We start from the raw sequence: 25,838 nt of genomic DNA, 5'->3' as shown, positions 1-25,838 counted from the left end.
CCGGGCCGGGCACCGCTCCCCGGGCTTTGCCCTCACTCTGGGGGAGAAACCCCCCGAGTAAACCAGAGCAGCTCAGCTCTGCTCCCGGGGAAATGTGAAACCGCTGAAATAAAACACTGGTAAATAACAGCACATTTTTAATAATAACTGGGGTGGATCTGACCCAACTATAAAATGTAGGTAGCTTATTAAGTATTACATATGGCAGGACTAGATGAAACCATTCCCAATGATTTTTTTTTCCTCTATCCCGCTCTCTAATCCTATTACGACAAAAACGTATTTATTTCAAAACTCAGCCCTCCTCCAGCTACAGAAACCGGGACAGACTTTGTTTCTTCTGCTCCTTCCACACATCTCCGGCATCACCCGCGCGCCCAGGCTCTCGGCGATTTCATTTCAAACCCTTTCGGCAGGAGAGCTGAGCCCACAAGGAAACCATGGTACAACACGAGTTCGCTGGAATGGAAACTAAAAAACAACAGAGCGGGGCCCGGCGCAGCCTAGATCTGGCCTAAGAAAATGGAAAAAAGTTTAAAATTTTTTTTTAAAACATCTTTTTTTTTTTTTCTTTCCAGTCCTCACATCGGCATTTTAAAAACGTAAGAAAGAGCCGCGCTGCGATTTCGCCACCGCCGCGGGAAGGCCGCTCACTGGAGGACACATTTCTCTTCCTTCTTGGCCATCTTGCCTTTGTTTTGCTCGAGGGTCCTCTCCAAATGCTCGTCCTCTTCCTCGGCCCTGCGGAAAGAGGCGGCGGCAGGCGCGGTGAGGGACTGCGCGGGATGCGCGCCCGCCCCGCTCTCCTCCGCGGCCGCGCCGAGCTCCCCCCCGGCCACGGCCACGGCGCCCGCGGACTTGGCCCAAACTTTCCGTGGGGGCCGTGGCGGCTCGGCGGGGACCCCCCCCGCCCCTTCGCCCAGACTCACTGCTTCTCCTGGGCGTCCAGGTCCCTGACCAGCGCGTCCCGTTTGTTAACGAGAATAACGAGTTCGTCCAGCAAAAGCTGCTCCCGCCTCTTCTGCGCCTCCGTCTTCTGCCAGTCTGCGAGAGAAAAACAAAACCAAACCGGCGGTGAGACGCCGGGGCGCAGCCAGCCGCGCCAGGACCCGGGCCGAGGCGGCGGGGACACCGGACCCGGGCCGAGGCGGCGGGGACACCGGACCCGGCCCGGCCCGCTGCCGCTCTCCCCAGCGGGAGCTCCCGCGGGGACAAGCGCAGCCCGCCGGCCTTTTGCCTCCCTGCCCACCTCAGCAGCGACTTTGGGGTCGTTTGGGGGTTTTGTTTTGTGGTGGTTTGTTTTTGGTTTTGGTGGGTTTTTTGTCTTTTTTTTTTTCCCCCCACGACTGTTTCCTGGACGGGCACGGACATTTACCGAGTTTCCCCTCCCCGGAGGAAAGTCTGTTTCCCTGCAACCCGGCTCTTCTTTGCTAATTCCTCGCTCGCCCTTAGCAGCTGCAGGAATCTCACACTGGGCACCATATGCTTCGCAGTAACTTTAAAAGCAGGTATCAGTCAATTAGCATTTTCCCCTTTGAAGTAAAAATACACTTGCTACATACTATCGCGGGGCCCCGCCACCGCCGGCGCTGGCAGACGGCGGAGGACGGAGCCGCCTCGCTTTTCCCAAGGGGATTTTGCCCGGCCCGGCCCGGCCCTGCACGCCGCAGCCCCCCGGGGCCGCCCCGCAGCCTCCGGCTCTCCAGCCAGACCGTAAGGGCTTGTCGCGCTGTCAGTCAAGCCCCAGCCTTCCCCGCCTCCCTCATTAAGAAGGTAAACAATGAAAAGCAGGAGCAGTAGATGATGAGGGAGATAGCAGGACAAATGAGGAGCGGGAGGGAAAAAGGACACCGGCTCCAAAAAAAAAAAAAACCAACCCAAAAACCAAACCCCACCGGGAGAAGCCATCGCCACCGGCCCGGCGGTGTCCTCCTCCTCCTCCTCCTCGGCCGCGCTTCCCGGAGGCGAAGGGGAGAGAGGGTACAGTCCTTTGGGCTTTCTCCCCGCTCTCTCCATTGCCCTGGGCGATCATGTTAAAACTCACATGGCTGGTGCTTATTCAGATAACCCGAACAATGCTCACCACCGGTTACCATGTGAATCTTCACAAACCCCGCAAGAATGCGGTGGTTCAAATCCCCCTGACCCCCCTCCAAAGCCAAATTTATTCAAGACAGCAAACTGCTCAGAAGCTTTATGAAAGCAAGTGGTGCTAGAGGGAATTCAGCCTTGTATTTACAAATTAAAAATTAGATGCATCATCATGCAATAAAGGTTGGGAGAGTGGCAGAAAGGCAGGAATGTGTAACCGCCTTTATCGCGCCCTCACCTTCTGCCTGGGCACATGGGCCCATGAGCGAGTTACTGGTCCGCACGCACGCGGGGAAGACCCACGCCGACACGCGTGTGCAGGCACACTTGGGAGAGGCGAACACGCAACAGCATCTCGCAAGCGGGGAGGGATTTGGTGCAGGGGCACCAGAGCCCTTCCCGTCGCATCGGCCTGGCAAGGCACTGCCGAAACTTCCCAGGAGTTTTTCTCCTTTTCCTTTTTCTCTTTTCCTTTTTCTCTTTCTTTTCCTTTTTCGCTTTCCTTTTGTTCCTGTTTTTTCTTTTTTAAATGTGTTGCTTCCCCTCCACCGTTGCTAAGGAAATAATTTTCCAGGTGTACACAGCTTAGAACTGAAGCTACCAGCCGAAATTACTGGTAATCTAAGCCATTTCTCCTGCGACAAAGCTGCTTTAATTTGGGTCGCAGCCTTTTAGGTGCTAATTCTCAAGGTGGTCTCTCGATTTCCACTGCTGCCTGCCCTTTCGCTCCTTTTGGGGAATGCTCCTTCAGTTCGACCCGTTTAAAACACACCGCTCTGCACCTCTGCAAGTCAGAGCTTCCCAAAACCGGAGGGTTTTACCCACACAAATAAAGCCCCTGCATGTGCAATGCAATCTCAGCGTGACAAAACCGTCTTGCGAAGGGCAACAGCGGTGAGCTGGGCAGAAAAGGAGGAGAGAGACACGGCAGAGAATTTCACGGGTGTTTGTTCTCCCCAGACGTGGCCCCCAACTTTCAGGTTAACTTTCCCCCTGCTTCTGCTGATAATCGTGCTGCTACTCAGGCTCCCCACCACATCTGGGCACATCAAAAGGGACCCGAAAAACCTTGTCTCTACCTGGATTTGATTTAATCACTTTGCAATTTTGATGGTTTTCACTTAGTCGAAAAACTCTTATTTTTAAAGCCTTTTTCTTCTTTTGTTTTTACTTCACCCCCTAGTTCTCCAGTTTCATCAGCAATTTTAGCTTTTGAAACAGCAAACATCAGTCAAAATACTTCGGTACAGGTTTCGCTCAGTCCTTCACTACTATTTTTCTGTTAAGTCCCTTTTGAAGAGCTACGGTTTTTGTTGCCCCATCTTATAGCCCTGTGGGGTAAATAACATCATATTAGAACTTCATGGAACAAAACTGGTTGGGTTTTTTTGTTTGTTTCTGCATTTGCTTATTATTAGTCTTTGAAATACACCACAGGAAAACTTGCTGGCAGAAATATTCCCTTGCATTTTTACTTTGTTTCCTAGAAAAGGAATCTGACTGCCCCCCCCCAATAAATACAGTCAAATAGCAATTGGTTAAAAGAGGAATGGTGCAAAGTATTTAAATAACATTTTATATATGATTACATTGCAATTTTGTTTTATCCAGCAAAATACTGCCGGGCAGCAGTTTCGGGAACCATCCCTATGTTTAAAAAAGCAACCGTGTTCAAGTTGGATTCCTACCTGTTGTGCCTTTTAAGCCAGGATTACCTATAACACCTGTCACATATAGTTACCCAGGCTGACTGCAGCTCTGGGAAGCTACAATATGGGCTGTGATTAATTTGAAGATTCCGGAATAATACTGTTATAAAAGCTACACTCCGGACAAAAATAGGATTAAGCTCTGAGGCTGTATATGAGCTAAAAGTGTTGAAAGCTAAAGTCCCCGTGCCACCGCTCACAACGGGCAGTTTAAAATGACAGAGTTTGCTAAATTCACATTAAAGTAGAAATGTTTTCAATTATTCATCTTCATTGACTTCATATTGTCTTTTTTTTTCCCCCACTGCTCAAACTGATAATTACTTTGAGCAAACAGGCGGACAGTTCCCATAGAAATGCTTTAATAGAAATGGTCGAAAGTTCTCGTAGTAAAACCTTCAACCTCGCCACTATAATAAATAAGCTCGGCACTTTGATGAAAATTAACACTAGTTTTGTAAAGAGCACATTGGGGGATTGCAGTCAGGTCTTATCTTTAGTTCCAGTCAACTAGCAATCCTGAAAGAGTTTGCATCATCATCAGAGCAGACCATTTGATAGGATTCTGCTGCTGAACCTAATCAATCTATGGAATACTGTGGCTGCGCGGTGTAACAAAGCTAAAATAGATTTACAAATGGGGTTTTAGAGGATAAGCTCCTCCACAGGATTACATATTGATTTTAAATATAAAAAGCTTATCATATAAACCATAACTACAAAAATAGTGAACCTATGCATAAATCCTTTTAGAAGAGCACCCACTTCAAACTATAAGCCAAGAATAAATCAAGATGTACAAAATCCGAAAGAAGATCCATTTCTTGGGCAGAAAATGAACACACCACCCCAAGGTGTGCAAAAATTAACTTATCTTTTCTAAGGAGGCATTAAATCTCGAATGAAAAAAAAAAAAAGAAAGGAGCAAGAGGAAAGGTAGCTGAAGGGAAGGCATCCCGCCACTCGGCCGCGGACGTGGTAAAATTCAGGCTCTGAACCACAGCACCTTGTTTACATGAGCTGGCCAGCTCCCAAAGAGCCAGCCAAAATGCCTGCCCATATGCGCAGGTTAAAACCAACCCAGTAACCTGTGTTTTCTTTGGCCTATTAGGCAGGGATTTCAGGCCGTTCTCCGTCGGAGCAGTCTCGGCAGTGGAAAGAGAGGAACACTTTCTAGCTGGAAGAAGGCAGCGCGTTAACTCTCTCTTTCTTATCTCTACAGCTAAATGGGGGCGGGGGGGGGGGGGGGTTTGCCTTTTTTTACCACCCTCGGTCATTCATGTGTTCCGCGTGAAGTGCCGGAACACTCCAAAAGGCTATTCAGCTGCGTATGCCTCCATTTTAGTGGTTGGCTAAGAGGACACTGTCTCCACATCACTGAACATTATAACGGTCAGCACCTCCAGACGCCAGCGCTGCCCACACGCTGCCTGCGCAGGCAGGGCAGGCTGGCCGCCAATAAACCGCTTTTATCTGCAATCAGCAGGCTGCTACCTTTTGCAAGGCTCTCTTTTTTTTTTTCTGTCATCAACTAGCTAAGTAAATTGGTTGATAGATTTTTAAACAGCACAGTCACGCGTGGAAGAGTTAGAGCAATTCACCAAAACAGTAATTATCACCTTTCAAAGACTTTTCTTTTTTTTTTTTAAGTTCCAGTTTGGGTTGGTGTGCTCTGCCTTTCTTTTAGACAAACAAACCAGTCCCATCCTGTTATATATATATATATATCTTCCTGCTCGTATATTTCAAGTTTGGAATTGATGCTGGTAAAAGTGAGATCTGCCTTTTCAACTCTTTCACGGAGCCCAAGCGCTTATTAGCAATCGGCTAAATGGCCTCGGAGTAGACAGCACCAGGCTGGTTGGGCAGCCCATGCTTCTTTGGGGAAATCATATTATAAATGGTGTGGCTTTACCGGTGCTTCTCCAAAAGTGCATCTTTACACCCCAGCGCATGTTGGATACAGAAAGCGATACAGCACTGACGCACACATCGAGAGGCGAGGTGTCACAAACATGTGTTTTGAGTTTTCACAGGCATTTTCTTGAGAGACTTTCTCCTTTAATATGTTTTTTAGTTAAAAGCAGATAGCTGCTAAAAGTTGTAGCAGACTAATAATTTTATTGAGGGTTAAAATGCTAAATGCGGACTTTGTTGTATAAATAAAAAAAACCCCAAACCCTCCAAATTCTCCAGCACTTCTGTTTTCTCCCTAAATCCCTGTTTACCATATCATCAGTAGCATACCAAAAAAAAAAAGAAAAAAAAAAAAGAAAAAAAAGAAGGGAGGGGTGGAGGGAAGGTGTTCTGAGATTTCGTTTTATTTCTCATTTACCTTACTCTGGCTGATTTGTAATAAAAAGTGAGCTAATTTTCCCTAAGCTGAGTCTGTTTTGCCCGTGATGGTAATTAGTGAATGATCTCTCCTGTCCTTATCTCGACCCGCAAGTTTTTTGTTATATTTTTCTCTCCCCTGTCCAGCTGAGGATGCGGGAGTGATAGAACGGCTTTGGTGGGCACCTGGTGTCCAGCCAGGGTCAACCCATCACAGGACTTTCCTGGGTTTTGGCATCCCTCTCTGAATTTACAAAAAGAAATTGAAAAAGGACAGATTTTTGTTCAAGTCAATGTGTGAACGGCATAGGCTGCTAGACATTCAAAGGCTGCTGCTAGGACGTTCCAAGACAGTAAAACATATATGAGGCAATTAAACATTGAAATTTCGGATTTAAATCCAGTATCTCTTAGCTCCTCTCTGGTTTTAGAGTATTTTATGTTTTAAATATTTCATTAGTATGATTCCCAACTAATCTGGCTTGTCTTTGCAGAAAGCAGTGTATCTATTTATGATTCAAGTTTATCCAAGAACATAGTGAATGTAGTCTTATGCAAAAAATATAACCACAGACGGAGAGATATGAAAAAGCTACCTGAAACCTGCTGCTTTTTTTCTACAAACTTATGCTCCCAGTGAAGTCTCCAAACTAATTAGAATTGATTTATTATGGATCAGGTACCTTATCAGGTGAAGAAAGAAATTACCATGGACAGTCAAAGGGTTGAGAGGTCAATACAGAATAGCAAAATCAATTTGCATTGATTAGACAAAAGGTCCATTTTACAGAGCCCAAAGGATTAACTTTTAAGCAAACATCTTTGAACTATAAGACAGCATTTGTGACTGAGAGGTATAAGCGGTGCAGCATTAGAAAACACTTAAGATATTTAAATAAGAAAATAATGCAAGCAATGGTTTAAGCTATCTGGATGTTTATTTTTTATTATGAATCATCCCCAGGATTACTGTACAATTCACTTGAAAGCCCTATGGAAAGGATGCAATTGTTTCATTTATCCCACGTGTCAATCTTCCCATGGGTTTTCATTCAGGTAAGGTGACTAAACTCGGGAGAGTTGCAGAGAAGGGAGAAAATCTGTGCAAAGGATCGCACTAATCCTGGTGTTGCTTGCAATGAAATATTTACTTAGCAAACGTAGTGTTTTACCACCAAAACCGATGTGACTTTTTTCCCAGTGAGATACTGTTGTAAAACAGGTCTGAAACACTAAAAGGAAGGAGGCTCCCTTCTGTGGGTCACCCCTTCCATTTTCTGCAGCACCAAAAGCAGCACGATGCCGCAGAAAGCCAGAAGAGCATTACTGCAACAAAAAAATAATAAACCCCGGACAAATATTCTTTACTTCCTCATCACTTAGTTTGCAAAGTTTATTCCAAACAGACCGTGTTTCTTTGTCTCATATCTTAGACTTCCCCACCCCCCCCCCGATGAATAAAACTTAAGAATGGGATCATGGATCCAGCGTATTTGCTGTGTGCTACCACTTACAATGATGTAAATATCAGCATTAATTCTTAACTGGGCTGCAGAAAAGCCTCCATGTTTGGTACTTTCAGGTAGCCACCTTGGGCAGCAAGCACTTTCCTTCCCTCGGTACCCAGCATTGTTCTTACCTTCAATAGCAAGCATTGCTCTTAGCTCCCGGTTCAGCAGTTCGTAGCGCCTTTCTAGGTCATGTTCTTTTTCCCTAGGCAAGTTGCAAAAGTTCATCAATATGTTAATTACTAAATCATTAAACACTTAAAAGAACCTTTAACTTACATTGATTTTAGGACTCCTAACTGACTTTTCTCTTTAACTTTAAGCTACTCCAAACAAATGATACACAAACTTAAAACCTTGCTCAGGTGGCATATTCAGGGCCTTTTCATTTTCTATAATGTCGGCTTTAATTCCGTCAGTTTAACTCTATTGTGCTACAGGACGTAATTATTTCATATTCATCCTTGGAGCGGCTGTTGTGGAATGTCCTAAGTATAAAACATTCCCCCGGATCTAATGAACAAATTCCAGCATCAGCCTATTCACCAAGATAATATGACACTGGAAGTATTATCCTATATACATTCTGCCCTAATGAATAATGAAAATTAGACACGGGATTAGAAAGCTTAATATTTTGAAGGTAGAATCTTCTCTCAAGTTCAGACACAGCAGGAAATTCGTGAGCACAGGCTCTTCCCAGGGAAGTATGCAGGCATCTACACTAGGTGGCATTACTGAAAGAAATATAATCAAACCGAAAGAAGCTGGAAAAGAAGCGCTGAGGGCAGAATGCCTCTAAAAACAAGCAGCGTCTTCTCCCTTCCTCGCCGGTGCTAGTGAAAAAAGTTTATTTGTCCTTACTTTGCAGTATCGGTGGTATCATCGCACTGTGACTGATTCACTAACATCCTTTCAGCAGTCTAGTGCTACTGAACTAGCAATGGGGTTGAGGATTTCTACAAAGCAGGTAGCAACTCAGATTTTGCTCTCTCTCCAAATAGTCTTCACCTGTCGCATCTGAGGCACAATCCAAATCTATTTGTGCATTTCTAAACTATAATTTTATTCTACTGTTGGGCCTTTGAAAATGTAACTGTGCTTAATATTTCTTTAATTATTTTTTTTTCACAGCTCTGGCTAATCTTGTGTCATTGCACACTTCTCATTTTCAAGTCTGAAATATGAGAAAAACAAGTTACTCGATGTGTTCCACAAAGCATCCATGCTACTCACTTTTGAAGGAATATTTATGAAATCTAATGGGAAGAGAGCAAAAAAGCTTTACATCTATCTGATGGGTACATATTCCAGTAAATCATCCTTTTGTAAATACATGTGTCCATCCATACTTACAGAAGAGAAAGCTGGTTCATTCGTCTTATTAAGGCATTCTTCTTATTAACCAGCATGAACCATTCCTGCATCATAGCTTCTTCTTCTTCTGTGTTTCTTCCTGCAATCAAAAGGATTTCATTACTTATGTGGCATTTCACAAAGTCAGCTACACATTTAATTTCAGGTTTTGGAGTATTGGTCTCCAATATCATTGAGCATTACAAGGTGTACTCTCAAATGGTAAAAATACTGTATGACTACAAGTCCTGCTGCCCAATCCTTGCTCCATAAATAAATCTTTGAAAGCAGCCATCCTTCAGCCTACATTTTAGTGTTCTGTATCACGCTGATACCCTGACCTAAATAAACACCTTATAAATACTGTATCTTTTAAATTCTCCTGGAAGAACTATATTGTTGCTATGTTCCCAATGAAAAACACCTTGCTGCCAAAAGACATCTGGTCATCACAAGCTTCCAAACTCAAAAACAATCCTTGTGGGCAAGATCCACTCCACCCATGCAAACACAGTGCAGTCAGGATGACACGGTAGGGATCAAAGTAGCTGCAGCAGAGATGGTAATCCTGAACCCCTGGCCAAGGCATGGGCACCTGCTCAGCTTCTCTGCGCTTATGGCCACTCTTCCAGACGATGAGTGGAAAGAGCTGCTCCTCTCCTCAACCCACAATCAAAGGGAGCATCTGCACAAATAGAAATCATTTGGGGTCCAGGTGCCCAAGGGTCCCCATGTGTATATGCAAGGACTAGCACCCCTTTCCCCAGCCGATGTCCATCATTGCCTCCCAGGCAGGATCAGGATCCTCCATAGCCCACCTGCAGGCAGTGCTATGCTCCACCAGACTCTGTAAGACTCTGCACCATCAAGCCATGTGGTGGAAAGGCAGACGAGTGTTCAGAAGGCTCCTGACTGTCCTTTCCATGTACCAGAATCGCTAAGCCAAATTTCACTCTCTCTGAACCTGGGACAAGGAGAAACCTCATCAAAGCTCTTTATGGAGACTGCACCTTTGTGGTGACCTGCTATTCTCATCTCTCAAGTTGAGCTGAGAAGCAAGGACTATATGGTGCTCACTGAATTAAGCAACTCACACATTTCTTACAGTTAAAATTAATCTTGGAAGAAACCCAGAACAGTCGCAAAGGACCATGAACTGGGTCTTCTGAGTACTTCTCCTAGCTTCAACACTGCTTCACCGGGAGACTGGGGGCAGATGTCTGAGTTTAAGCGCCTTGTGTGTAATATGAGGATAATCACCCATATCGATCTTGCAAGGGTGCTAAAAGTTAATTCTCTGATGTTTGTCAAGGTGTTTGAAATCTCTGATGCAAGGTGCTGTACACTTGGGGAAGCTATCTTACTAACTGAAACCACAGGATCCCTAGTTGCAGAGAAGCAACTTCCAGCAGCAGAAGCTGGAAAGACACCAGAAGAAATACTGTTTTGCTCTAGAAGAAGGCTTTCAATTTCTAGATGGGAGTATTTGCAATGCTTGCATGCACGTGCCTGCCATGGACATGTTCACACCCCAATCTGCATGGAGAGCCACCTCCTTACCCAGCTATGACCCTGCTGCGTGAAACGGAAGGTCACCGGCCTTCTCCAAACTGTTTGATCCCCCCCCACTGTTGGCCTGTGGGCTTGATGCATCCACACAAGGGAAGGAAAAAGAGATGAACAGGGAAGCGGGCCAGCTTGGGGTGGAGCTGGTGGACCCACACAGTAAGAAAAAGTCATGCAATTTGACATGCTCTTCTTTCTGATGTGAGACATCCCCCCATACAAGTCGGTATGACACCCTGGGAAGCTCCTGGTTGATGAAACTGTTCCTCAGAAGGGTGCTTTTAGGGTAAACAATTTGCTAGCAGCAAGACATGAAGTGCAGAGCATCCTAAAGTGGGGATGACCCTGCAGCCCTTCTCCAAGCAGAAGCAGCAAGGTCCAGCTCCTGGACGATGGAGTGATGAGGAAGAAATTTGTCAAGTAGAAATGCTCTCCCCCAAGACCTCCACTTCTGGTTTTGTGCAGAAAATATATACCATGGCATTTACAATACTATTCAGCAGTTCAGCACTCCCCCAAAGAGGATTAAAACTTACAGTTATACTTTGCTGTTAAGTTACAGATCAAAGGTGTTGCTGTACGGGTCCATCTAACAGGGTCTGCTTTTAGAAGTACATCATAATATTAGCAACCTTTTGTTGAAATGCACCAAGTAGCTGAAATTTATTTAGGAGAGAGGGCAAGAAAAAGGAGCTAGATTGCTTTTTTTATCCTTGCAAAATGACCAGTCTATTCTGTGATACATGAGATTGCCACACTGCTGGTGAAGAAAGGTTCTCACAACCAGACATACGTGGCTATAGTAACATTTTCATCAATTTATGACACTAAATTTGTTGGTTTTGGGGTGGTCTTGGATCTCTGGCTAAAAGATGCCATTATAAATGCAAGGTCTTGCTGCATTTCATTTTGCAAGCCTTGAAAAAGAAATGGGAGACAGAAATGTTTCAAAGGAGTTTGACTCAGTGATGGATCTGAACTTGAATTTCATGCCATGCAATCTCAGGGTAAGAACTTCTTTCTATTAATGCATTCCTCCTAAATAAAGTTAACTACAACACATAACGAGAAAAGATCTAGGTAAAGCTTGGAGCTGCCGAATTAAGATCTGAACAGGTGTCTATTTTGATATTTCCACGCTGACATCCAAAGCACATGCAATATCCATAGAATAGGCTGGTTTAAAAGTGAGTTAACAAAGTCTTGATTGTTTTTACAGAATTTTTAATCTGTTTTTGTATTCGCTTTGGACCCATGTGATGCCCTGACACCGGTCATGTGATATCAGCTGCGATAGGCACAAATCCCCAGGCAGCAACAAAAGAAGAAAGAGTAAAAAAGAAAAAGCTGAGAAAAAGCTTGCAATTTGGAAAAAGGCCAATTGTACCCTGGCGAAGGCCTTTTTGATCAGTGAAATGACACATGTGTGCAATATTAATAGCAGTCGATGCTGATATTGTATTTGTTGACCGTCAGCTTTTAAATTCTTGAGCACGGACCTGAAACAGATTCTTCCCAGGCAAGCAAAATAAAGATGAACTGCCATATATAAAAAATTTAAATAACTCTTTTCAGCACATACAGTGCCACTAGCACATTACTTTTTTTTTTTCTTTTCCTCGGTGGAAAGATACACACGAAACACCTTCAACAAAGAAGAACTGAGTGTTGTTACTGCAGTGATATTGCAAGCTAACCTCACATTTACAATTTCTAAATAAAAAAAAAAAGAAAAAGCCTTTCTTCAACACAGTTTCATTCTGTAAAACCCTGCTGCTGCTGGGATTGTTTTTGTTTCCACTTTCCAAGTGTAAAACAAGTATTTAATTGACTTGCTACAAATGCTTGAAAATTAAAATTGGGAAAATATCTGTGTTGTTCTTGGGGAAAAAAAATACTGTACAGATTATTTAAATGAAGCGAAAAACATGTTTGAGAACAAATCGATCCCACACATGCAAACCCCTTATCTGAGCCAGTACAAGATGATGAAAATCTATAAATAGCCCACAGATCTTAAACTTAAATTTTTTTCCATAATACATGTATTACACTATTGTTTTCAATAAAAAACAACAACAACAACAACAAAACCCTTTTAAAGCTAGTAAGTTGGACCATTACAAATTAATCCTGACTTTAATAACTGGTTAAAGACCCCTTCAGCTTTATAAGTAACAAAAAATATTAAAGCCTGTGATCACAGCGAGCTTTTCTCATTTCTCCTCTAACCATTTGTTATTTAATCCAATACTAGTAATCCAATTTGTCCATCAGACTTTTAAAGGGCAGAATGCAACTTCCCCAGCTTAGACACTTTTCAAAGTACAATATATTTTTCAAATGAATGCTGGATGTTTCATTTTTTCCCCAACTGTTCCTAGCTCTAATGTATGAGGAAAAAAAGAACAAGATGAACATTGTTCGTACTGATTAAGTAAGAGCTCATTAAAGAGCTGTCAGTGCCGTACTTTGAATATGCATGAAGCATATAATCAGATCTAGTACCGTCACTAGAGGAGAATACGGTAAGTACAAAGGATTGATTTAATTACTTAGAGTGGGCTGTGGTGGTAAAGCAGTCTTGTTAGCGCAAAAAGAAAAGGAGGTTGTATTCTGGCACGGTTAGGGGAAAAAGGCAGTTTTAGCTTCTGCCACAATACCTAATCTCAGGATAAAGCACTTTACATTGTAGCTTAAAATGAAGACTGTCAGTTTTCTAAAAAGACCAGAATTCATCTTATCTTGTTTAACCTCACCTGGTTAACTATCTAGCAGAACATATTTATTCTCTTTAACACATAATTATGGTTATACTTTTTTATCCTATAGTTCAATAATGACTTCTGAAAACAGTCTTCAAATAAGAGCACGTAGTGCTGCAAACATCATATGCATGCAAAATGCTTGGTAAGATATTTAAAAAATGCAGAACCAGAAACTAAGACGAAACAGTAAGTACACGCGCCTTTATGTAAAGAGACAATACAGCTTTTAATGTCGGGCTTTATTATTAGACAGGTTCTGAGGATAATTCTGGCAAGGTTTCTCTAATTTATTTTCTCCCCCCCCCCCTTCCTTTCTGCTTTCTTTTTTATTTTTTGTTTTCTTTTTTTTTAAATCAATACATTCTTCTTTCATTCTTCCTCTAGGAATCCAAGGGAATTCTCTCACAGCAACTCTCAGTGCCATTTTCTAAATTCATTGTCTGGCTTGAGTGGTGAAGGATGCATGCTCTATTCTTCTCTTCACTTGACATCTACCAGAACCCTCCTCAATGATTAGGAATGAGCCCAACACCAAGCCTGGAATAGCACAAGACGCTAAATTCTGCCCTCAGATACGAGAAACTCCTACTGACTTCTGAGTTGTGATTCTGCACTGTAATAGCTCCTGTGCAGGATTCAATCAAGGCTGCAGCATAAAGTTTGGTGATTTTGTCCCTTACTGGGACAAATTTTAATGATAGCCAAAATAATGATAGCCAGAATTTTAACAATAACAAAAAAACCCCACAAACCCCACCCCAAACCGCTTTCTTTTCTCCTGTGGTTCATCACACGTATTCAAATATCATTTTCCTGACTGTTACTCAAAACCAAGTGGAGCCAATTTTCATCTACAATGTTCAAGAATTACAAGCATGTTTATATGGTACCATTTTTTGAGAACAATGTAAGCGACTAGCTTATTTTAACGTTGTACAGCTTCCAGGCAGTCTTTTAAAAATACCTTTTCCTTCACATTCTTCAGGATTTACAAATGGATTTTTGTCTACGCTGTAAGCTATTTATTTTTTAAATAGTTAAATAAGAAACAAAGGTCTCTTCTGAATCAATTTGAAAAAACAATTTCTTTTTTTTTTTCCTTTCCTGCTAAAAATACTTCCAAACCCACCCCTTATGCTCAGCCAGCTATCAGTATGTATATATGCCATTAGACACATTATTTTTAAGCCGTTTGGGCAGCTAGTCATTAGATAAGCCCAATATGGATTAACATAGTAAACCTGTACATTGCTAAGAAAACAGAGAAGAAAGTGCTACAAAACACTCTGAATACTGCTTTAAAGGAAGAAAAAGCAGCAACATGCAGGGACATGATTAGTTTACAGTGTAAACGGATGAACATAGTAACTCCTCCACACTTTATACCACCGTAAATCTGTCAAGATAAGCCAATAGATTAATATTTTTTTAAAAATCCTTAAATGTAAACGTATTTAACTGTTGTGCAAAAATGAATTACAACACATGGAAGATAAATTATAAAGGGTTTCTATCAGCATCCCAAACCAGCCCATTCAATCTGGCAAGAAATAACAGGTTTACAGAAATCACTTTGTATGCCGTCTTAAGCAGTAATTGTTTTTAAATTTTATTTGCACTGTGTATAGTGTGTGTGCCATGGTGTCATGGTTAAACACAGAAACGTCCTCATGTCTCCCCATTTACCTCAACAGAAATACATGAAAAACAACCTACTTAAGACAGAGCCCATTCTTCACCCATTTGCTGATGTTTACACACAGTTTTAAAATAGAATAGAAGAAGCTTTCTTCACTCAACACACTTGGGTGAAGAGGCCAGCAGGAGAATGCCAGCGCATGTGAACTAGAGCGGGGCGAATAACGACAAAAACTGGCCAACTTCGCTCTGCTTCTCTTTGTGGGCTATTTGTTAGTTGAGAGATGCTAGATGACCATTGAGAACCGTCCAAACACGAGAAAATTCCACAAATTTAATGGGAAGGTCTTTTGAAAACGTACCCTGCTGCCTTTATTTGCCTGCTGAAAAAAAAAACCAGCTGCATTCACCCAATCATGGGGATGAGTTTTTACGAGTTTCTGTGTTAGGAGCGAGCGGACAGATTGGGTTGTTTACCTGAAGGAGAACATGAATAGCAAATAAAGAATAGTTCTAGGATGTGTCTCATCTTGTCTCATAAGAACCTGGGGAAATTCGCTGGAATTGAAGCTGGTGTGTTTAAAACCGATAAAAAGAATGGTCTCAAAGCCTCATCATTTACCAGGAGAACTCGTTGCCACGAGGCAATGTTGAAGCTAAGAGGTCAGCAAGAATTAAAACCAGGTTGAATGTTGAATATGGAAAGGCAAAGCTGTAGCAATAAATATTCAAACAAACAAACAAAAAACCATGGAAGGTAGGAACTGGATCCTCCTGCTTTAGGACATGAGCTAACCTTTAATTTTTAGAGGTTAAATGAAATGTTCCTTGGGGCCAGGTTAGCCTGTAACTGGCCCTTGCAGAGTTTCTTGTCCCTGCCTGGGTACAATCCATACCTGACCCTCTACAGGACAGTGTTCTGGACCAGAGCATGGGGCTGATCCATTGCAGCAATTACAGCTTTACTGAAAGGAAACACAGGAAGGGACGAGAAACAATGCCTGGTGTTTTAACTGACCAACCTCACATCGCTAACAAAGGCTGATGGAAGGTCTCGAACCCTTCGAAGTCAATGGGGGACTTCCCACTGATTTTAATAGTCTTCTCATCTCGCTCACTGTGAAAAACTTATGCAGAGACGAGCTCTTGTTTTTAATGTGAGTTACTGAATTTAACAAATACTTAAGCAGAAAAACCTATATTCACAATAGATATTCTTTGTAAAGGAGAGTTACATGAGACCTACCGCAAAATGCATCCGACACAACTGAAAGCTATAGTGAAGATTTTTAAAAGCCTAGTGATCCACTATTTTTCACTGAGTGAAAGTAATGCATCCCAAAAGACATCTATTTTCTGAAAAATCACCCTCCTCTGCTTTCAGAGGACCACCTTTGATGGAAAAGCTCAGAATTTTGGTTGAAATAATTCTTTAAAGTTCTCAATGTCAAAATGGAGCCTGCAGTAGGCATTCCACAGCATGAATGGTTGGGCTGCTCCACCTTGAGCTTCAAGCCTCCCATTTCAGACTACCATGCCCAGCTTTCTCCAAGAATACTTCTTGCTTTCACAGAATAAGGACCTCCTCAGTTACTAAAAATCACTGAAAACGAACAAGAATAGCCACCAAGAAATAAACAGGATGGGACCATTGTTTAGATGACACTGTAGAAGAGCTAGCTTGCAGATGAAGCCCCAGCACAATTTTCTGAACTGGATGGGAAAATGCTTAAGGAACATTAGAAAGGCAAATTCATGGCCACTAACTTGCTGTCTGAGAGCAGTTCAGAAGGCGACATTGATGTCCACACAATGGAGTCTCATAAAGGTAGGTAACAACTGCCAAGAATCTGCCAGGCATAGTTACATTGCAGTGCATTGTCTGACTTTATTTCAGCCCCCCAAAGTACTGTGACCCTAACAAAACAGAGCCGCCGCCAAGGGAATGCCTTTATCACAGGCACACATCAAATGAGCTTAATATCAAAGCAGAAAACTTGTAATTTCTTTGTTTTCTGAAACATAATAAATCAGAGAGGCTATTTAAAATTTCGAGAGCTGTGTAAACAGGTCAGGGTTCTGACCACATCTCAGCACGTGCGAGGATTTATTCTACCTGGAGTGGGACTGGCTCACAGGAAGACAAACAGCTGTGGCCTGTAGTCCTGGCAACCTAAAATTATCACAGGCCCAAAACTTCCACAAACGACGAATTGCCTGAAAGATTGCTGATTTTCTCTACATGGCGAGTCAACACAGCGGCCACTAGAAAATAAAAGAAAATCAACAGAAACAGAATGCCTGGGCTTGATAAAGATTACAAATGTATTTTAAATGTGGGACCATCAATCCAGACCAAGAAAACACATAGTTTGTGGCCCAAAATTCAGACAACAAGAGGCAAGATTCAACTGAAACATCTGGAGAGACTCCTATAAGAAAGTGATGTTTCCTGGCTTGAGGACAGTGTCTGCAGGGATCCTAGCACTGAGCAGAACCAACACTTGTCCTTTATCACCCTCTGGTATTCTTTGTAGCCAAATTTTCTCACATAGCACAACTTCAGAACCACAGGCTTGGGAAAGTATATATTAGACCTTTGCTTGCAGCACAGGAAACATGCCCCATTAACTGATACACTCAAAGCTTTGAAGTTACAGAAAAAACAGTAGTTCACGCTTGGAAATCCACCAAGAAGGGGATGATGGTCTGGCAGATGAACTATTTCGTTTGCAGGTTGACAAGCAGAGTTGGATGCTTTGTTATGACTGATAGCAATTTCTCTATGGCTCACAACTACTCCTTAGATCAGTTGCCTGTTTACTTGGCAAGTGATGGCTGGGTAAGATTCTGAAGTGAGAGGCCAGTTAACCTTAATCATTGGATTGCGCTCTACTAGGCAGCATATTATCCCATTTTTACCAAATGTTGCCTTACTTCCTTCAGAACATATTCTCCTGGAGCTGGGAAGGGGCAGTAGACAGTATAAAATGACTTCTTTAATGGACAGGGCTGAATTTAACCCAAACAACTGCCTAAAGTGAGATGATGGTTGGCAATGAATGTGACCTTGTATTGGTGTTAACGAAGATGCCTACTCTTACTGGGAGTTGGCAGGTTTGTACTTCTGGGATCCAAAGCTTCCCAGGGCTCACTGGGCAAGTTCAGCTAGGTTGAGGTGTCCTGGGGCCCCACAGTTTCCAGTTTTGACAAAAAAGGTGGTTTTGGTGGCAAACGGGAGAAAACCAAGAAAAAATAACAGGGCTTTCTGCAGACTGCAGTGGCATCGTGGGCCGGGAGCCCTGGGGTGACCAATGTGCCTTTCTCCTTGCCTTCTCTTTACAGGCAGGCACTGATTGTATAGAAAGCTAACTTCCAGGCATAAAGCCAAAGACTATGCCTACCACATGAAAGAGCATTTATACTGCAATACCACAAAGAAAGATGGAAATCAGTTAAAAGAAGCAAATGTCTGTTGGGTCTTGCAAGACTTTGGAAGTCCCGCAAGTCTATTCACAGCGCCTAGGGCTCTCCCAGAGTAGCCTCCTGCTATGCAAGCAGCCCTGCACTAGGGCTCTCTTCTTCAAGCTGGCTTCAAGCACTTTGTCAACAGGTTCTTTTAAGGCAAGGATGAGGCTACAAGCCAGGGAAGCGCATGGAGAGGAGGCCGACTTACTTTTCAGTCCTTCCAGCCAATGGCAATTCTGTGTTACTTTGAGAAAAAAATAAATATGGTCATTGTTGCTGCTGAGCTCCTTTAATGATTTAATGAACTTGGCCTGGGAAGGCTGAACATGCACGCTGCCTACGTCTGGTCTTGGAAAGGTCTCCTCCTGGGAACTTCTGCCTACCAATGCACAGATCTAAGACTGAAAAGATGTGGTGAATTAGAGAGTCAGAACTGTGAACTCTGGGGTTTGGCATGGTGTGTTCATTCTGTGGGAGCTCCTCAGCTGTAGAAATGCTGGGTATTTGGAAAAGTATTGCCAGATGGTCTTCCTTTACCAAAAGCAAGTCAAGATTGCTCCACAGGAACTGCTAATGGGAGGAGATGGAGATTGGAGAGGAAAGAGTTTGTCAGTAAGAGACTGTGGAGGCAACATAACAGAAGGGAAACTGGAGAAAGGTTGACAGGCCTCAAGAACTCAAGAAGTTCTCTATCACTTATAAAAATGCATGATTCTGGCAACTACAAAACTAATACTTGTGCAGAAATTCGTGTATGAAAGATCTGGAACCTGAAGACTCACATCAGAAAAACAGCTTACTAGCGTGCCAGTTTATTTACATTAACAAATTTTAATGAATGGCTATGCACTGCATGGATTCAGTACTAGCAGGCATTTCTACAGAGCTCTGCAGGCTTCAGGTCAGTCAAGTCACACTTGGATGCAATGTAGAAGCACAGTTACTGTCTTGTAAATGAAATCTTGATCATAATGTCATTGCACACCTTTCACGAAGGGTTTTGGTAGTTGCCAAAACTCCCATTACCATAACCGTGGCAGCAACTTAATGTTCCTGAACTGGAGAGAGAAGCATCTCACCAAGTGCTTTATAATATTGCTTTGCTTCAAAAAAAGCAGTAACTACCAATGCATAGTTTTGTGAACTGTTAATATGTTACAATAAAAGTCACTAACTCTTGTGCTCGTGTCAAAAACCTTTTCTTCTGTCCAACACAAATTGCTATTAGTAATATCCTTCTAGCCTCCTAATCGTTCGGTATTTCCAGTAGGGAATGCTCATAAACTGGCACCAGCAAAAACCCAAACCAGTGTCACATAAGTGTCATTCACATACTCAGAATTTTTTGAAACACTTTCACTCACTTCTTATGTTAAATGTAAAAAGGTAAATGGTAAATATGTTGTTTTCAGCAATACTTTTAAATTTTCTATCTTGCCAGAACTGCTGTTGTTATACTGTCCTTTTTCTTCCTGTGCTTCGGCATGTGCATCTTTGCCTTTCACAATATTGTTGGACAACCCTCTACCATCTCGTGGTTTGGCAAGTTTTCAGTTCACCTGAGATTAATCATGCTGAGCTAAGCAAAACAACAGTGTAGGAAAGCAAGGCTGGTAAACTGCTATAAAACTTACAGTGTTATTAATTCATTCTTTCCAATTTAGGTAAGACATGAAAATATGAAAAGACCATGATAATTTTTTCTCCTTATGTATACGCACCAGTATTTTTCATACTGTCTGCTTGCGAGCTTCAAGACAGTAACAAAAACAATTTTTAAATGGAGTTCATCTCTCAGGCAAAACTGAACATTCATCATTTTCCTCCCCATGCCCTGACACTGGTGAATATAAACCTGCATTTACTTTTGAGAATTCCAAAGAGAATTGTGAATTTAATTGTTTTTAAAAGACAAAACTTGGCTTAGGGAGTAGGGTGCCTCCTCCTCCCTCCTCCAGTGCAAATTTGTATTGCAGACTGGACGACTCCAGTAAGAAGCATTCAAGATGGTATAATACAGACTGGTAAATACAGCTCGATAATCAGGTTTGTGAAGGTGCAGAGCATATAAGGGATTTATTTTTGATAGTGAATCTATACACATATACATCATCAAGCCCCCATTGAGAAGCAGACCACTTCAAGTGATTAATACAGCTAAAGGGGGCAGATAAGAGATCAATGACAAAAATCACCTGGTAAAAAAAAGTAAAAGGTGTTGCATTAAAAGAGCTTTTACTTTGCATGCAAAACAATACCGAGAAACCTGTATTTTAGCACTTGTACTCAACAAGCACTCCAAAGTATGCTGGGATGAGAACAGAAACCCATCCTTTCTAATAATCTTGTGACAAAAGCTAAAAGACATCATCCTATTAACTACTGATCTCAACTGCTAATGCAGAGTACTTCCTGGTGCCTTTTATGTAGAATGCCGCTATTAAAAAACCACTAAACATTCACTGTGAACAACACAGAATCATTCATCTTTTATCAGCATCTCTTGTTAGAGGAGTATGAGAGGGACTGAAGGTGTCATTGATATTATAGAGTGGAAATTAATCAGAAATTTTTCTCATATTTTCCTCATCACACTCATTTACTTTTGTACAAATTTCCCCCTGCTAAAAAGTTCATACCCAGCCCCCTGTTGTATGCTTTTAAGTTGAGAATATTCAACGAGTGCGTCAACTGAAAGGCACCAGGTCCTAACACAAAAAGCATTCGAAATTCTCATTTAGTTGTCTTTATTTTGCTAGCGCCATGTGGTCCTTGAAGATGTAGAAAACACGGGAAGCCGAGTAAAGATCAGAGCAAGCTCATTAGCATTCTGACAAAATTGGAGTGGTGGAGATGTATAGTTTGCCTAGTTTGTCGTTTTGAAAGCTACCGGTGGTAAGCTTTCTATTTCATTGTGCTTTTGTCTTTTTTGGGGGTTTTCAACGCAGCGGGGTGGTTGTTAGCCTAGGTTTTCACAGTGCATTGTGGGAACCTTGCCTGCACATTCAGCCTATATAGTATCATTCGAGTTCAAGTCAAAAAGTTTTTTCTTTTTTTTCCTATTTATTTCATAATCACCTATGCTAATGCATAATTGTTGTCTCGCTGTCAAAACCCATACTGCCCGACACCTGGTTTATAAAGTTAAAAAAAAAACCCAACTCTGAGCTGTATTTAAAAATAAAACCTTTTAAACATGTTGCTAGTTTTCTTCAAAAGACAAGATAAGAAGAAATTAATTTAAATTCCACTGTTTACAATAAACTAGAAATGAATTTGAGACAGATCCAGTTGATTAGAATTCAAAGGAGACTCTTTCACTGTATAAGATCCCCAATTCTATTTCAGAGCCTCTCTAAGCAAATACGGGTTTATGCTCCAGAATTATGTAAATAATGAATTACCTCTTAGAAGACCTAAAGAAGTTATTACTCTGGTGATTTGATTTTTTTTTTTTTAATTTTTTTTAAACATAAGGCTCACTTTGAAGGGCTAAAAGGGCTACATTAATGCTGCTATTCAACATGAACGTTTCCAAGTTGCAGTGAAATGGATAAAGGTCTTTTTGGATGAATTTATCTGCTAAATCCTTGTGGTTGCCCTCCTATCTCGGATGATGACCCAAAAGAATGTCAACAGCTCATTTCCCAGAGAGCTGGAAAGAGTCACTACGCAAGCCATAATCTGCACGTTCTCAAAGAACCATTTCAAACATTACATTTCACAAGCTGTTTAAAGAGATTTTTTTTTTCCTCTCATCTCCACTATCCTACCAGTACTTTGGACATCAGTGCCTCGGAAATGAGGGCTTTAACAAAGTTGAAACGTGACTTTTTACGTATTGTGTTGATGGGTCGTGCATATGTGCACATGCATACACGCACCATGCAACACGTGAGTGCCCATGGATTCCCACACACTCCAAATTCATGTCGCTAAATTCTAGCTGCACTACGGCAGGGACAAGTAAATGCTAAGAATCAAAATATATTAAGTCACCCCTAACTTACTCGTTGGATTTTTTAAATATAATGTGTGTCAGGCTGCCAAAATTGCAGATATCCCTTTAGTACGAAAGGATAAAACCCAGCTTGAAAGCAGTTACAATGGTTTAGATTTGGATATAGTACATTTTACAATGGAGTGGGGATTAAAGATTTATTTACTTACCAAGGAGGAAAGGATAAACAAATATTAAGAGAAAGAACCATTTTATACAAAACCTTCAAAATTCTTTCTTTTTGTCATGCGCTTGGATAGCATCATTATGTTTGTCAAAACAGGCTTAGAGCTGCAGCCAGCCTCTGATGATGAGGAAAAGCAAACGGTCAGCCCAAAGAAGAAACACTGGTCTTTAAAAAACAAAGTACAAGCAGGTAAGTGCCTGAAGACAGAAAGCTCTGAGATACAACCATAGCCATGTGGATTGACAGATCTAAATTTTTCCATTGTGTCTAAAATCTAATTTCACTCTATGCCCATGTGAAATACATGAAATTTTGGCACAGGAGATGTTGCAATGTTTAAGCTATACATGAAGAACTATATTCCCTCCCCAACTAAAAACATCGCCCCCCAGCCCCGAGAATTAAATAGCAGGCGTTACTTTAAGCTTAACAAAAGACAGAATTTTGCCAGCTCTGAGATGCCACCTTTATTTCAAATCTGCTTTTAATCACTCGGTTCCTTTTCACTCAGGTTCCAACTCCCAGCAGAGGCAAATAACCTGGAGACTGTTATCCGCATGACAGTAAAGGCGACCGAATTATTTTCTATACTTTGCAATGTGCTTATAGCTGCAAAATTATTTATCTCCTTCACTGCGTTCTACTACGAAAGTTTCCTCCAGAAGAATCGCCGGGACCAGCCATATCAAATTAGAGGGCAGTCAGGAGTGTCTAAGTCCAGCTTTAAAACAAATATCATAACAATTACTTAGCCATATGGAAAATAGGGTATGTCTTTCCTGAAAGCTTTTATACATTTTCTATCTCAAATTTCAACTTCATTAGAAACTACTTCTGACTAGCAAGCTGCAAGATTGCTAAATATCTAACTGTTAACTCACCATGAAGAGACTCTCTTGAATGGCAGAACTTTTCCAAGATGCAAATGAACAATAATCTAATTTCGAGAGTAAATTAACTGAAGGATTCATTTTAATATGTTTCAAAGTCTCCAAAATTAAGTGGCAGTTGCAATCTATGCACTATACACATATACGTATGCCCATGCTCACGTACGCATGCTAACACAGCACCCCCGCTACACTCAACTCCCACCTTCAGAAGAACTCACATTGTACTTATGTTTAGGTTCCTATGACTTAAAGGCCAGATGTTTCACAAATGACCAACAATTGGAGGTTAGAATAAATTAATGACTGATTTCTGAGCTTTGATGGAATTAAGCATACTTCTTTTCTCAATGTGCCATGTGAATGTTTGCCTGTTAAACTTTTTTTTTTTTTTTTTTTTTTTGACAAGTGAGGCCACCCGGCAGAAAACAACTGATGCAAAACCCAGGAGTAATCCCTCTGTTTAGTTCAACACTGTGGTTAGCCTTAACACTGCCTCTATTATCCAATGGATTTAGAGAAACTTTCATTTATTTGTTGGCCTCAGTCTTCCAACTTTGTTGCCTTCTTTAAAGGACCCAAGACCCATTCCTATGTAAATACATTTGCATAGGGCCACAATGAAACTTTCTGGGACTCGGATTAAACTTGCAGAACTAGATAGCTGCACTGCGCATATTTGTGATCTTCACGTAAGTACTTTCACAAATACGTACAAGTAAATGAAGCTGATGTTAACTCTCGCTACAGGAACGCCTGGAGTTTAAAAGAAACGCTCTGTCGCAAACTATGTACCAAAGCCCGGAACGCTGAAACAACTGGCAGACGCAGCACCCAAATGTGAAATTACAATATATATAACGAACAAAAAGTCCTTTTCATTTAGGAGCTGTTAAGATCAGTGCTTTATCTGCTGCAAAATGTTATCTTCTTTCCTAACCTGTTCCTGTTGGACAACAGGATCCCTGCTGTAAAAGTGATGATTCATAGCTACTTGGTTTTTCACTTGTTTTTTTTTCTTGCTGCCTCTGTTTATAAAGAGTACCTAGGGTACAATGTATTATTATATACTGTACACAATACAGCCTTCTTGCAGCCAATTCAAATATAAAGCTTTGCATCCAGCAAGTCTATTAGGAAAGAGCACCAGAATTAATCCCTGCAATTACCACCCTCAAAAAATGCTGGTGGACACTCAGCGCAATTTTGCCATTTGCACATACAAAATGCCAGTACTGTAAAGGTTTATGTTCTGTAAGAGAGTTCTGTAATTTCACTGGCACTGATGACTGTGGGCCAGGAATTGCAACTGAATATATTCTTTTGGTCTGCATTTAGGGAGATAACACCTTCTTCCAGCGGCTCAATGAACACAGATATCCAATTCCTTGTTTTGCAGTACAGTCCACTTCAATCTAGTTTAAAAAGCTTTGTATACATAACTTAAAAAAAAACCCCAATCATATTATAGCATTATTCAAGTCCACTACTACAATGACTAAAAAAATGAAGCCAAATATATCAAGTTTAATCACATACAAAAATAACTAACCACTAGAAAATTACTTGCGTAACTGGAAGAATGTTAATGAAGATGCTGGCACAAATCATAAAGCAATTCTGATTTACACTTTATTTTCCTTATTCCTGACTATGGTAAGCCTCTGCTGCCCTGTGTAAATACCATATGCAAACCCAATTTCTCTCGTTGGACTAAGCACATCAATACAAAAGCAAATGAACTACCAAAGTGCCCTAATTAACAATTTTGCAAGTGAATGCAGACATCAGTGCCACACTGCAGCCATTAAAGTCTATTCCTTGCCATATCTGTTTCTGTTAACATTTCAATAGACCAATTAAATGACCTTTCCCCTCCTCAAACTCAATTAAGCTATTTGAACATCAATTGATAACTTACCATGTATTTATGCAAAATGTGCAAGCAAGAGATTCATTTTTTCAATCCTAATGATGTTTTGAAGAAGAGAAAACTATCTTAACTATCCTGTCCTGGTATTCCATGGAGAGGGGGCCAGGGATGGGATTGCCTCCCAGGGGAGCCTGGTGGGCACACTGGCATTGTGGCAGGTGGTTTGGAGAAAGCAGGTGTGAGGCAGATATTCTTCTTCCATGCCATTTGGTCCCTACCAGGCAGCTGCCTTGGGAGGTCAAAAGAAAGCAGAGACAGCCATCTCTTTCAGCTTGTTGGAGTATCACATCGCTGGGTCACAGCCAGCACACTGGTAGGTGGCATGGGGTCACATCAGCCAACTTGTAGATATCCAGAATTGTTTCTTCCCCCCCCCCCCCCCCCCGCCTT

General features: G+C 41.7%; 1 protein-coding gene across 8 annotated transcripts in view; it reads right to left on the bottom strand.

Moving 5' to 3' along the window:
- Window positions 1-109: 109 nt before the first annotated feature.
- Window positions 110-25,838, bottom strand: part of EHBP1 (EH domain binding protein 1) — a 225,677-nt gene continuing 199,948 nt past the window's right edge. For 3 of the 8 annotated variants that reach the window (XM_010574736.1, XM_010574737.1, XM_010574739.1), the window contains 4 exons: window positions 8,999-9,098; window positions 7,774-7,847; window positions 930-1,044; window positions 110-741 (listed from right to left, as the gene is read on the bottom strand). In XM_010574736.1, coding sequence (XP_010573038.1) covers window positions 651-741; window positions 930-1,044; window positions 7,774-7,847; window positions 8,999-9,098 — 380 coding nt within the window. In that variant the 3' untranslated portion in view covers window positions 110-650. Of the gene's footprint in view, window positions 742-929; window positions 1,045-7,773; window positions 7,848-8,998; window positions 9,099-22,618; window positions 22,791-25,838 lie in introns of those variants that run through there. The other 5 variants (XM_010574733.1, XM_010574732.1, XM_010574734.1 and 2 more) reach the window with 3 other exon arrangements.

The sequence above is a fragment of the Haliaeetus leucocephalus genome, unplaced genomic scaffold (assembly GCF_000737465.1).
Source record: "Haliaeetus leucocephalus isolate CR32 unplaced genomic scaffold, Haliaeetus_leucocephalus-4.0 Scaffold450, whole genome shotgun sequence".
Classification (NCBI taxonomy): Eukaryota; Metazoa; Chordata; class Aves; order Accipitriformes; family Accipitridae; genus Haliaeetus; species Haliaeetus leucocephalus.
The sequence above is the reverse complement of the archived record's forward strand: the minus strand, read 5'-3'. Positions and strand labels throughout refer to the sequence as shown.